Genomic DNA, 13,920 nt, shown 5'->3' with positions numbered 1-13,920 from the left:
GCCATGTGTTGGCCTCCCCCTTTAAGGCGAATGGGACTGCGCGCAGGCGGTAGTCCTCCTCCGTGGCATCATTGGGCCTCTTCTGGATGCTGCACAGTTTGCTGAACTCGTTCAGGAACTCATAAGGGCATTCATTCCTCCGTCCCGAAAATGTAGGTAAGACGCCCAACACATTCGTCTTAATATCGATGGAACTTTGGCGCTGATTCGAAACGATAGCATGAGCTGGCTCACCATCTAGATGTGCGGTGAACGAATCGATCTCAGGGTCAGGGTCCACTAGATTTGCCATGTCTACAGACTCCTCTTCCTCTGTTTCTGAGTGTTCAGTTTCTGATGATGACTTCGGGTCCTCTCTGCCTGAAGAATTCCAGTCCTCTTCACTATCTGATCCAAACGGAAATGGATCTCCTGTTGTTAACCCCGATCTGGTGGTGACTGTGGATGTTGACTCCCTGACCTGCCACCTGAATTGAACGTTCCTTGACCCAGACGAGTTACTCCAGTTTCCAAACCGTGAGCCTTTGCTCATAAACTGCAAAGAGAAACAATAAAAGGAAATTAAAACTATATACATCAAATCTTTAAACACGTAAACAAACTACGCCATCCATCCCCGACAACAGCGACATTTGAAGAGCGTAGAAGAGTGAAGTGTGTATTCAAACTTCCTAGATCCAGAGAATCCACTAGACCACGGAGTCTAGGAACTCAGAGAATCCTCGAAATCACATGTCGTTGGGCACACAATCACTTTCTACCTTTCAAAACCCTCAACCCGTTATGCTAAAAAGATTAGTACATGGAAGCAGGGATCGAATTTCACAGAGATGGATGCGTAAGTAAACATGCAAAAAGACCTGGACACTGTTTTCTGGCTGCTGCCACGCATTTTTTTGGGTTGAGATTATACTCCTAGACTTGGGAAATGAAATGCTCTATCTTAACAACTAGACTTAGGCAAAAATATCAGAAACATGCATAATGATCACCAGACGTACTCAAGATAACTTTCCGACTAAAACAATTACAAGATCAGGCGAATAACTTCCCAAAACTAGCCTAGACAGAGGAAAAACAGAGCGTGGGGACCATTTCCCGAAATAGTAGAGTACGAATGAAATGCTGCAGATTAACAAACTAAAGGATTAACTAACAGTGACTTCATCTTCTCAAAAACCTTGATCACGAAATGCATAGGAAATACAGAGTAAAACACAGAACGAAACAGGGCAAACTAAATTAGACCGATTAATGCGATCAACTACGGAAACCTAAGCAGATCTATTATCACTAGACGAGTTAACCAAGAAAATAGAAATTAAACATCAAACCACATGAAATGAACATATCTAGCTTCATCCACTCCGGATCCAAGCCATCCACCACAAACCACATCAAATTCCATCTCCGATCAACAGATTTAACCAGATTCAGCCGATTAACAACGATCTCCACGTAACATCAAAGCAAACAGAAAACAAAGCGATAACATGAAACCAAACCATAGCAGTGAATTCCATAGCAAAAGAGTGCAATATCTAACGGAAATGTAACAAAATACGACCTAGCTTCGAACAGCGAAGACTCGGGAAATTCGAAAATGTAAACTGAAAGTTGGAAAATAGATTGTATCTTGCCTCTCGTGGAGACGGTGTTACACAACTAGTGATGAACTTTGGAACCTTAACCCCCAATTCGATTTCCCCCAAGTGCGTGCGTGTAGAGAACGTGAGAAAAGCTGAGTTAAACTAAGAGCTAAGAGATGATGATTCGTGGATGCCCTCAGGCTTGTTGCGTGATCTTATTTATAGAAGTGGAGTTGAGCTTCTAGATCCTTCTTTGAATTCTCCATTCTGCCCTTCGTATAGAATCCTCCTCCGTCTGGTGATTTTCTTCTTCCTTCTGCTCACTTTCTGTGTCAGACTCCTTCTCCAGGTGATCCTCTCCTTCTTCTTGGATCTGGCAATTTCTCTACACCTGGCTTATAAAACCTCGCCAGACCCAGGAAATCACATAATTTATCCCCATAACCAATGCATGAAATTAGCCTTATCAAGCCTCAATATATAGACTTACAAAATGAGAGAAATCTGCAACTAACTTAATTCAAAATTCAAATCTACTAACAACTAACTAATTAAAGAAATATATTAAGAAAGAAAATCTAATCAAATCCTAACTAATATTGACTAAGTATACATATCCTGCGATATGCATATTTGTATCAGTCCCGTTTATCATATTCCCATTCTTGCAACTCTCCTTCTCTCTCTGAGAATAACTGATGTTTCTGCAGACACTTATACATAGGCCTGTCAAATTGGGTACTCGACTATTTTCTGTGGCACTCGACTATTTTTTAAAAACCCATTTCTAGTTTATTTTATTGGACTAAATCTAGCAGGTTACCTTGACACAAACTAAAAGGTTATAATCTCTATTCCCTTGAATCTTGATTATGTAATATTTGATTTATCTAACATGAATAAACTTATCCATATTTCACAAAAAAAGCTATCACAATAACATCCTCCCTGATAAACATCACAATTTAATAATTCAAAAGTTCAATCATTCATCCACAATAACCTATCACAATTCATAAATCTAAATCACTAATATCTTACTTATATGCTAATAAGCATTAACTAAAAGATAATTAAGAAATTAAATTACATTTAATTATAATAAAAATATAATTTATTAATTTTAAAAAATAAATCAGGTATTTTGGATATATCCGATCGTCCAAAATTCTTACTACCCGATCCCGATCCAATATCCGAAAAATCGGATTTTGTTCGGATATCGAATATCCAATACCCGGTATGCATTTTGACACCCCTACTTATACATTACATTACTCATGATATTGAGTTCTCTTTCTAGTTTCCACTGGCACTACTTGCATTACTATTTATTTCTCTACTACTTGATGAATTATACATTAAAACTTATACTATACTAAATTTAATATTCATACTTACACAAATGTAAAAGTAGCGGTTTAAATCTCATGATAATTAAATTAATTTTTTAATACCCTTTTATTCTCTGAGTTAGTTTAATCTCTTTCCACTTATTTTTTACTTAAATTTTGTTTCACAAGTTTATTTACTAGTACTAGTTCTTTGGCAAAATTAATCATATGATCTGATTTTCCCGGACCGTCACGCCGACGCTACACCACGTATGACGTTTCAATTTCATCAACAAATGTACACCCTATCCTCTCTGCATTCCACGTGCCATTCCCAAGCAATGCTTTTCACATGCCCATAAATTTCATCATTTTTGGATAAAATTAGAGACGGACAAAATTTGTTAACAGATGAAGAAGCAAGTGTCAAGCGGCATCAAATTCAGCATCACTATGTTTTGGAATTGGAAGATGATGATCTAAAACTCGATCTCCTTTCCTTGTTCTACTCCCAACCCTAATTTCAATTCCAATTTCCATGGAAGATCTCCCCGGCCCTCTTCTCCTCGACATCCTCGCCCGCCTCTCCGACTCCGCCGACGTCGCCCGCTGCCGCGTCGCCTCCCGCGCCATCAACTCTCTCGCCCCCGAGATCCGATCCGTCCACCTCTACTGCTCCCACCTCCGCTACGCCAAGTCCCGATCCCCTCTCACCCGCTCCTCCATCACGCCTTTCAAGCACGTCTTCTGCAAATTGCTCTCCGCCCTCCACCTCGTCGAGCGCGTCTACCTCGGCATCGACAAGCCCCTCCGCCTCGTCTCCTACGACGACGTCGAGGATGAGGACGATGATTTGTTCCTCACCGACGTCAATTTCCTCAGGGCTTGGCTGCCCGATGTTTGCCCCCATTTGAAGTCCATTTCCATTTCCGATTTTTGGGTGCAGTCCTGCTGGAGGCGGACAGATATGCTTTCCCTAATTTCTTCTTATTGTGAGCTACCTTTCTTTCTCTTTTACGTGCCTGCTTTCTACTTGTTGTTCATTCCTATATACTGCCAAGTGTGATGATGAATCACTCAATAAATAATTTCACCACTTGAAAACAGAAGACAGTAATTATCCTTGTCATTTTGTGGGATTGAGATACTTGATTCCTATTTAATTTGTTACTAGTTTGTTATTGCCTAATAAAGTTGGGAGTTTTTTATGATTGATTCGCATCACTGTTGGATTTTCATGGAAGTTTGTTTTTGTTGGATTCAGTTACTTGATTGCTATTTAATTTCAGTTGCTATAATTTATTAGTGTCTTGGTTCTTTGTATGAGTTTATTTGAGTATCTAAGATTGCTTATTTCTTGACAAACTGAAATAAATCAGTGTTCTTTTTGGCGGTGCAGGTTCTAAACTTGTCGAGTTAGAAGTTAAGAATGCGTGGCTATCTGTTGATGGCTTAACTCCTATGCCAAACCTCACTGTCTTGACACTTGAGTTCATTAGATTGGATGATGAGAATTTGGAAAAGGTGAATGATAGTTTCCCTTTGTTGAAAGTCCTCAATTTAATTGGTGTTGGAGGACTTAAAGAACCTAAGGTTCATCTTATGCACCTTAGAACATGTCATTGGTCTGTGTCTAATGCTCCAACCTCAATATCTGTTATCGCACCTAGTCTTGTCGACCTCACTCTTACATGCGTGAAGCCAAATCACCTTTTCATTGAAACTCCGCTGTTGTCCAGCTTGAATCTCACTGTTGATAGTACTTGTAACTTTGAAGTGAAAGAGTTCTCTCATTTGAAAAGGCTGCATCTTGAATCTTCAGGCCTTCGCAATCTTCTTACTGCGATTCCTGTCAGCAGAAGTGTTGAGAATCTAACTGCTGTCTCAACAAAATGGGAAACGCCAGTCGCAGTTTCCAAGTCCATTGTTGAGTTATTGCTTCATGCGTTTCCTAGTGTTAGCCGTCTTACTTTGACTTCACGAATTTGGTCTGAGTTTGAAACATATCCAGGTCTGGAAGGTTTAGGGTCGAGGGCTGAGATGAAGGGATTAAAAGAAATTACAGCATATTTAACTGTGAATGACATTGGGGTTACTTTGTCCACCATTTTCCTTTTACTGGATAGTTGTAGTGGCCTGTCTAACATGGCAATCTTGATCCACCGTGATGTTGTTTCTAATGTGACGAGCAGTATTATCTCGACGTGTACAGCCCATTGCACTAGGGTGAGATGGAGATGGGGAATGTGGAAAGAGGGAACGGCAGACACTTGGATTTCTGATGGAAAGTAGGAAGCGGAGCAGCGCCCGATAAGCACTTTGTCTGATCTGTTCAAGGGATTTAATTTGTGAAATGAATGAGCTATGCATTGCTTTCCGAAATCTGAATTCAGTTGATGGATGCAATCAAGTTGGTGTTTGTTTGTTATTTCGATGATGGTAGGTAAAATTATCCATGAAAGTGTATGTGATGAAGTTGATTGATTAGTTAGTTGGGAGGATGCAAGAGCAGCCATCGGAAAAATATGCACAAACCATTTGTGAAATATCCCCTGCAACTGAAGACAGGTGGAGTCAGTTATCCGTTTTTAGTGATAAGGTGTGTGTCTTAAAAAGAGAGATATTTGTTGAGGAAAAATGTACTCCAATATTAGTGTGGAAATGTACACATCTGGAAACCCACGATCGCCTCTTTTGACCAACTCAATAATGTTTAGTTAGTGTCTTCTTCATTTGGTAATGTCAATCGTCACTATTGTGGACATCAGGACAAACAAATTCTGTTACGTTATTAGAGATGAAACTAGAAATGCTTACTTTCAAACAATCAATTATATAAACCAAATTAATATATCTGCATCCTCAGGTTTCAAGTTCTTATCCCATCCCTCAAATTCAAATCCACCAAGCATAACTTGCTGCCTAATCCCCACGCATGTCCAAATTAAAGGGGCTTGTGATAATTATCCCAACTATATATACGAATTTGAGAAATCTAATTTGGCAACAAGATCCAGGAAGGTGTGAGAGGCTCGAACTCTCAAGTACAGGATTTCTCGTAAGCTATGAGACCTTACGTGCTAGCCAATTGCGCCACCACCAAATACTGTCGAGAATTATCTGTTACAAACATCAAAGTGTTAACAAAGTTCTTTGTATGCCACAAGGGGAAAAGCGTTTGAAGCTGGCTCAACCGATTTTTAGATCAAATCATATAAAGTCATATGCGTGCTACAATGAGACAAATTATATCGAAAATTATTCCTAAAATTATTAAGCAAAAGAAAATTTTTTACCACCGCACTTCCAAATTAAATCACACATATATTCCTCGTTTAGATAATTATAACACGATTGTTTGTGGCAAAATGTTGATTAAGCATGCAAAACTACGTGAAAAACTGAAAAGATGAACATATTGACACAATATTTAATACTCTGTACATATCCACCATCGATGGAACCGAAGATGAGTCACTTCCCTTTTTAATTTGTTCCACCTAATATGATCCATTACTAAAAATAAAAATTCATTTATTTCTACTTTATACCTTCTCTCTTACTTCATTCTTTCTACCTAACACATCAAATAAAATTGCATAAATCTTGTGTGTTTAAGGAATGAGTCATTTTTCTTGGAACGGACTGCGAGAGTAGTAAAATTTTAGGTGGGTGATAATTTATTAATTTTTTGATCAATTTTTTTTTAGTATTTATAAAAAATTATATGGAGTCAAAATTACATTCAAAGTGCGAGAGCAGTTGAAAAAAGACGGCCACTTTCCCAAACTCATAACACAACGCGCTTACGGCCACTCCTCCTGCATCCCTCTCCGTCAATTCTCTGGCTCTGGTATTGAAACTATTTGCAGAGTTGAAGGTACTTTAGAGTTTTTAATTTTGGATTTGTTTATTGTTGTGACAGAAAGGTACAAATCGCTGATGTTTCTTTCTTTTTTGAAATCGGTGGTGTTAGCTACAAAGTTTTGAGTAGCTTTATGTAAATTCGAGGCTGATTCTTCTCCCAATTCTGGTCTGATTGTTGGATTCTTTTTCAACAGAACGAATTTGATTGAGTTTTCAAGTTTGATCTGATCGAATCAAACATGTTTAATCGGATTCTGGGAAAACCTAAGCAACCGTCTAATAATGCTCTCACCACTCTCGACAAATTAAACGAGGTATGTTGCATCCTCATCCCTTTTTTTCCTATTTCTTTACCTAGTGCTGTTTGATCAAGGATCATGATTTCTTTCTACTTGAATTCACACTGGATATTTTGTTAATTTTCTTGTCTAGACTCTTGAGATGCTAGAGAAGAAGGAAAATTTGCTTCAAAAGAAGGCATCTGCAGAGGTGGAGAAGGCCAAAGCATATACAAAAGCGAAGAACAAAAGAGGTATGCTCCTTGTTGGATTGCTATTCTATACTCTGCTCACTAGATTCCTCAAATTTAATTATTCTTAATCCATTATTAGTCTTCAGCTATTGAACTGAAGCTGAATATCAGAAAAAAGTCGTGATCATATCTTAACAAACGCAAACGGAGTTCTTCAACTTTTTATGTCTTATCTCAAAGGGGATTAAAAAATTAAAAAAAATTATTGACATATTATCATGTTTGTTTTATTGGTGAATGCATTAGAATGTTGTATTTCTTGTTTGTGTCTATTTAGTGTTCAAAGTATTCACTCTGGAGCTTTAAACAAATGAAGTTCTACGCAAGCATGTTGAGGTTGCAATTTGATAGATTTCCTGAGTCTACAGTTCTTAATTAGCTTCCCATCTTAGACCTTTTCAGTTTTGTTAAAATGATGTAAATTACCAAACCCTGTTTTTTATTCATTCTGTTTTGCTTCCATGTTTGTCCTTGCATTTATTGACAATTTAGTTACCACGAGTTCCTTAAACGCAATCTTAACCAGTTAGACACGAATGTTTTTGTACTGAACATGCTTTTGTAACTTCTTTATTGTTTATTTTGGATTAATATAAGTTAGTTATTACAAAGTTCAGTGTGGCATGTAGTACTGTACTGACTTGTGCAAGAAAAAATATGAACATGCAGCGGCAATACAGTGCTTGAAGAGAAAAAAACTATATGAAGAACAGATGGGGCAGCTAGCAAATTTCCAGCTGCGCGTCCATGATCAGGTCCAATAATATTTTTCTCCCTTTCTTACAAGGTAACATGCCTGCTCAAGTACTCATATTCTCTTTGTTTTAGCAGATGATATTGCTAGAAGGTGCGAAAGCTACTACAGATACTGTGGATGCATTAAGAAGTGGAGCAGCTGCTATGAAAGCAATGCAGAAAGCCACGTATGTGTATTGAAAACTAGGCAATCCATGCTCTAAAACATTCATTTTCTGCTGGGTATAGTTTTGTTAAATTCTTGACCAATTCAACTGAAAATTGCTTCTTCTAAAATAGGAACATCGATGATGTGGACAAGACAATGGATGATATAAATGAACAAACTGAAAACATGAAGCAGATACAAGAGGCATTGGCTACACCTATTGGCTCAGCTGCTGACTTTGATGAGGTTTTTGGCTTATCTTTACTTTTTCAATGTTTATCTACGTTGATGTTGACAATTTTCTAGTTCGATTCATCTGACTACTTTTGGGTTCTGCAGGATGAGTTAGAAGCTGAACTAGAAGAATTGGAAGGTGCAGAGCTGGAGGAACAGCTTCTTGAGCCTGCAAGCACAGCCCCTGCTGCTCCGGTGCAGGCTCCAGCTGGCAGAGTTCCTGCTCGGCCCGCACCTCAGAGACGTACCGAGGAAGAAGACGAGCTTGCTGCTTTACAGGCAGAAATGGCACTTTAAGCACTTTGCTATCCATTATCAAACAGGTAACTCTGTCCACTAAAATTACTGTATTTAGTAGTCAATCTGTCACTCTACCTAGAAATGAAACACGGCCATTTGGATTTTGAAACTGGCCGGAAATTGTAGCTCTAATCTTATCTATACTGTATATATTATACGTTCCATACTTCTGTATGATCTCATTCTCGCCAGGATGTAACATGAAATAAGTGTTAGAAGTAGTCCAGTTTATTTGATCGTTGTAAGCCACCAGAGTGAATAAAGATTCTTCCTTTTCCTTTCTCTTATTTGAACCGCATTTAATAGACTAGTGGCTTCCCTTTCATTTCGTCCTATTTTGAAAATATGTTTTATAGTAGTATTTAGATTTGCAGTTTTTTCAGTTACAAATCACATACACCTCAGCACGTTTGCACGGATGTTAGAAGGAAGTCATTTTTATCAAATACGTTGCGCTTCGTTGTTTGTTCAACACAAAAAACGAGAGGTCAAATAAAGAAAATACTGTAAGAAATAGGATTACATAATTAACCATCCTTGGAATAGTCGTCCTCCACCATTTAGTTTCGTTGATTGGCATAATTTTGTTCATAAAGTACTAACTTGTTCATGACATTGGTTCTATTCTATTCTTACTAAACTAGTTCTATGCTTGCATCCACACAGTGCACACATCCTCCTCCTTAGCTTCAGCCCTTTCACCCCCACCTCCCATGCCTTCTCTCTGGTCGGGTCAAACCCAGAGCTGGATCGGGTTTGACCTGCTCACATGAGTGTCTCCTCTTCTTATTAAACCAAGAACTTTATAGTCAAAAACTGTTTTGAATAGTTTCTCAAATTTACAGATTTTGTCAAATTTTGAAATATAGTACACTCACAAACATTTTATTTGTAGTTTTCCAAAATCAGAAATAATTTGGCTGAAGTTTTAGAAAGGCTGCGGATTGCTTAAATAGATGTATGCATCGCGTGCTAAATGTGCAACGCTTGGCGTATATGTACTTTAACATGTTACTACTACAAGACTTGTTAACTTTGTTTCTATTTTGGATCAAACTTTATGGCCAATCTTGAAACCTATAACACTACTACAATTATATTATTCACACTTTTTTGATATATGAGGATGGGACCCATCCCGCACATGAATATAATGGCAAGAGCTAGAAATTTCTTCAATTTGGCATGCTCTCAGTCAAAAAACAAAATCTCATCTTTTCTAAAAAGAAAAATAGCCATAGTCTAATCTGCGAAACTCTTAGTTTCAACACAAATCTCATTTGTGGCTTTCAGTCAACAAAATCCCATCTTTTCCAAAAGAAAATATCCAAAGTCCAATAATACAATTTTCCACAATCTGCGAAACTTTTGATTTCAACATAAATCTGATTTTTCTCATATTTTGCGTCAGTGCAAATGGATAGCTAGCTTAAGAGTTAAGACCTCGGTTCTAACATTTTAAAATGTTATCTTCGTCTCCAAAAAATAATCTTGATAATGAATAATACAGGTTGGTTTTAATGTAAAATTAATAAAATATAAGAGATATAGAAAAAAAATATGGTTAAATATTGTTAGTGAAATATCAATACAGTTTTATTGACATTGTACATGCATTTGTTGATATAAAAACTGTTTATCAACATATACAAAAATTGAAATAAAAAATTATAAAAATTTAACCGAACATATTGAATTCAAATCCCGTTAGAATCATTATAAAATTAATACTTCTTTTTGCGAAAAGTAATTTAGATTGAGAAGTTATGTAATTTAAAATTTGCGGATGATTTGCGAAGAACAAAAGCGGTTACTTTAGCTACCATATATAAAAAGTGACATTATTACCATTTATAATTTATTTAACAGTATACTGTTTAAATTTTAAAATATAATTTACTTAATACTCCCTCCGTCTTATCTAAGTGAAACATTTCTATTCCGGTACGATTTTTATGTAGTGTTGTTTTGTAAGGTGAGTGGAAAGAATAAAGTAAAAAAGGAGGAAAAAAGCAGAGAGAGTGATGTTTCTATTTTTAGAAATGTGTTATTTGGAGTGCGACGTTTCAAAAAGAAAATGACACTTAGAGTGAGACAGAGGCGTATTATTTTATTCACTAGATCACCAAATCTAATGTCAATTCTTAGTTATATTTTTTTGATTAAATTCCTTATAAATATATATACCTTCCGTCCCAACTAAAGTTGAGTCAAAACTTTTAGGCACGGAGATTAATAAATTATTTTGAAAAATAGGAGGGAAGAATAAAATAGGAAATGTAAAGAGAGAGTAAAGTAGGTGATAAATAAAGTAAGAGTGATTGAATGTTTTATTTTTTCATCATAAAAAGAAATTGATTCAACTTAGTTGGGACATCCAAAAAAAGAATACAACTCAATTTAGTTGGAATAGTTGGGACGAATAGAGTATAATCAGAGTTATTAGTTATGTATTGTGATGGACATGGCATGCATGAAAACATTTAACTAGTGAAAAAATTGCGCATAACAGAAAATGACATTGTTTAAAGTTAAAATATAAATGTGTGCAACTAATTTAATGTATATCTCAAAATTTCAAAAGTTTGAACTACTACTGTACTACCAGTATATCCCCCGCGCGTTGCGCAGCTGACAAGATTTGTAGTAAATACAATAATTCTTGGAAGTTATGTGTAAAAGAAATTGTTTAACATATTCCGTGCCCAAAATTTTGTACTACCAAATTAGTTGAAACATAGGGAGTATAATATTTAAGAATACAATATTTATGAATACATATTTTCTTATTAATTAATAAGAAAAATAAAATCCCTCTGTATAAGACTGAAGGAGATTATTTTGTGTTCAAAAATTGGGTTTAAATGAATTTTAAAATTTATATTGAAAAGATATATATCTCAAAAAAACGACAATCAAGGTGATAATAGTTAATGATTACATATACAAGAGTATATGTCTATGCAAGACAATGCTTTGCAACCAAAATACAGCTAGCCTCACACTGACATTTTTATGAGTGATTAGAAAAGTTAATGTAATAAATAATAATAATAGTTAATCCTACGTAATAACCCTTTTCCAACTATTTCAAAGAAAAATATTATTAATAGCATATGATCTAACATCTACATATACAACATTCTCTCTTAATAATAATGACAAACTTTTATTTCTAAGAAAATTAATATAAACTTTAAATTATTCACAATCTTCAATACTCTAAAACAAAATATATATAGAAATATTAAAAATAAATCATACCAACGATGTCAATAGAAAAATAGACGATATTCATATGATTTTGTACACTAATTTATATTTATCCATACTGTACTTTATATTAATATTACCGGTTATAATATTAAAAATACAAAATCATATTTTTATATAATTTGCAAACACAAAATACAATTTTTTCTATGTTGTTTGATAAAACTAATCTTTCCAACAAACCCTCAAAAATTATTGCGAAAAATTATAAAACAACATGCAAATTAGGAGATAAATTCGGCAAAACATAGAAAACAAAAATCAGAACAACATCAAATGCAACATTACACTTGAACGATGAATGGGCAATTTTTTAAATATAATTATATTGGTTTTTGGTGTTAGTACATATTCATCGAATTATAATAAAAGTTAATTAATTTTCATCTATTTATAATATTAATTAGTTACGTATTCATCTAATTATCATATTAGCTAATTGCATATTCATCTAATTATCTTATTAGCTAATTACTAAATTGTCAACAGAAAGAGAATACGTATGTGGAGTACAAAATAATAAAATACTTCTGACCTAACATTCAATAAAGGCAACAACCATTTTCATCTTCCACAATTACTCTTGTAAATTTTCTCACATCTAAAATCATTACCATCTTCCATATTCTCTTTGTAAATCTCAAACATTCAAGTGGTCAAAAAATGTCTATGCAACCAGAGGAGAGATACTCAGAAGATAGCACCGCACAGTTCTGTACGATAATTTCATCCGATGAACAAACATAGATGGTATGTATTGAAATTTATTTATTACTTTTACTTTTTTTTTTTTGAAATAAAATTCCTTGTAACATCAAGATTCAAAGAGACAATTACATTTATGTTAAATAATACAACATATTTTTCCAGAAAAATTTCAAGCAAAATATCAAGTTGAGCTAGGCCCAACGTGCGAACTTGAAAACAGGTTTAATATCTTCTGGATAGCAACAATCAAACAATTTCCAAACAGAAAAATGTGCTTGGACGATGGATGGCAGAAATTCCACAAAGATAACCACTTGAAGTATGGAGATATCTTGACTTTTTAGCTGATTTCACCCAATTCCTTCTATGTGGAAATATATGATGGTACTACAGAATGTGGTAAAGAATACCAACCAGAATGGGGTAAGTAATTACAATAAATTAAACTTTATCTATAAAAATTTTAATATTCCATGTTTTACTCACTCCTTTATAGAGGGAGTTATCGTCAATATCGACAGACCATCATCTTCAGAACTCATTGTTTCACTTCTTTCAAATCGACCATGGCAACATCAAATCACAAAAAATTGGTAAGAATTTACATTTTCATTTCATAAATATATTCAATAATCATTGTGTTTATTTATTTATAAATTGAACAATTGAAATTGATAAATTAATGTAATCAACATTATAGCACATTCCAATACAATTCTGGAGGACACATGTGATGAACAAAGACGTTGAAATCGCAATCTTTGAATTCCAAGAGAGAAAGTGACAAACATATTTGAAGAGCACTAGAGATAGAGTGACAGTCTCCACAGGATGGTCAAATTTCTTCCATGAAAACTCATTCCATACTGGAATGAAATTAAATTTTCAGTTGATAAGGAATACCCCTACCATCAAGTTCAAAGTTACTATGGCTGAGGTAAAAATAAATAGTCTATAATTCATGTTTTAACTCAATACACGATATTTCTTTGATTGATATATAAAAAATAATAATCTTGCGCTATATATCTTATGCAGTGATGACTGGTGACAAAATACAATGTTTTGGAGAATTGCTAATCAGGTAAGTGAATTTCAAAATCTCTAATTTGTGGAACAAACAATAGTAGACAATTTCTTATGTTTTTGGAGAATTTCATACGTTTTAAGTACTCTATC

At 35.0% G+C, this 13,920-nt stretch overlaps 2 protein-coding genes across 2 annotated transcripts; both read left to right on the top strand.

Moving 5' to 3' along the window:
• Positions 1-3,272: 3,272 nt before the first annotated feature.
• On the top strand, positions 3,273-5,655 carry LOC125190765 (F-box/RNI-like superfamily protein). The gene is made up of 2 exons (XM_089058106.1): positions 3,273-3,915; positions 4,323-5,655. The coding sequence occupies exons 1-2, from the start codon at positions 3,462-3,464 to the stop codon at positions 5,213-5,215; spliced, it is 1,347 nt and encodes a 448-aa protein (XP_088914232.1). The 5' UTR covers positions 3,273-3,461; the 3' UTR covers positions 5,216-5,655.
• Positions 5,656-6,654: 999 nt separating this feature from the next.
• On the top strand, positions 6,655-9,047 carry LOC125187011 (vacuolar protein sorting-associated protein 32 homolog 2-like). The gene is made up of 7 exons (XM_048083513.2): positions 6,655-6,803; positions 6,985-7,104; positions 7,223-7,322; positions 7,992-8,077; positions 8,154-8,245; positions 8,358-8,472; positions 8,566-9,047. Exons 2-7 carry the CDS (start codon positions 7,030-7,032, stop codon positions 8,755-8,757), a joined length of 660 nt encoding a protein of 219 aa, XP_047939470.1. The 5' UTR covers positions 6,655-6,803; positions 6,985-7,029; the 3' UTR covers positions 8,758-9,047.
• The last annotated feature ends 4,873 nt before the right edge of the window (positions 9,048-13,920 follow it).

This window comes from Salvia hispanica, chromosome 5, assembly GCF_029641045.1.
Source record: "Salvia hispanica isolate PSC_SH4W2 chromosome 5, Shi_PSC_v1, whole genome shotgun sequence".
Lineage (NCBI taxonomy): Eukaryota > Viridiplantae > Streptophyta > Magnoliopsida > Lamiales > Lamiaceae > Salvia > Salvia hispanica.
This window is presented reverse-complemented; position numbering and strand designations above follow the sequence as displayed.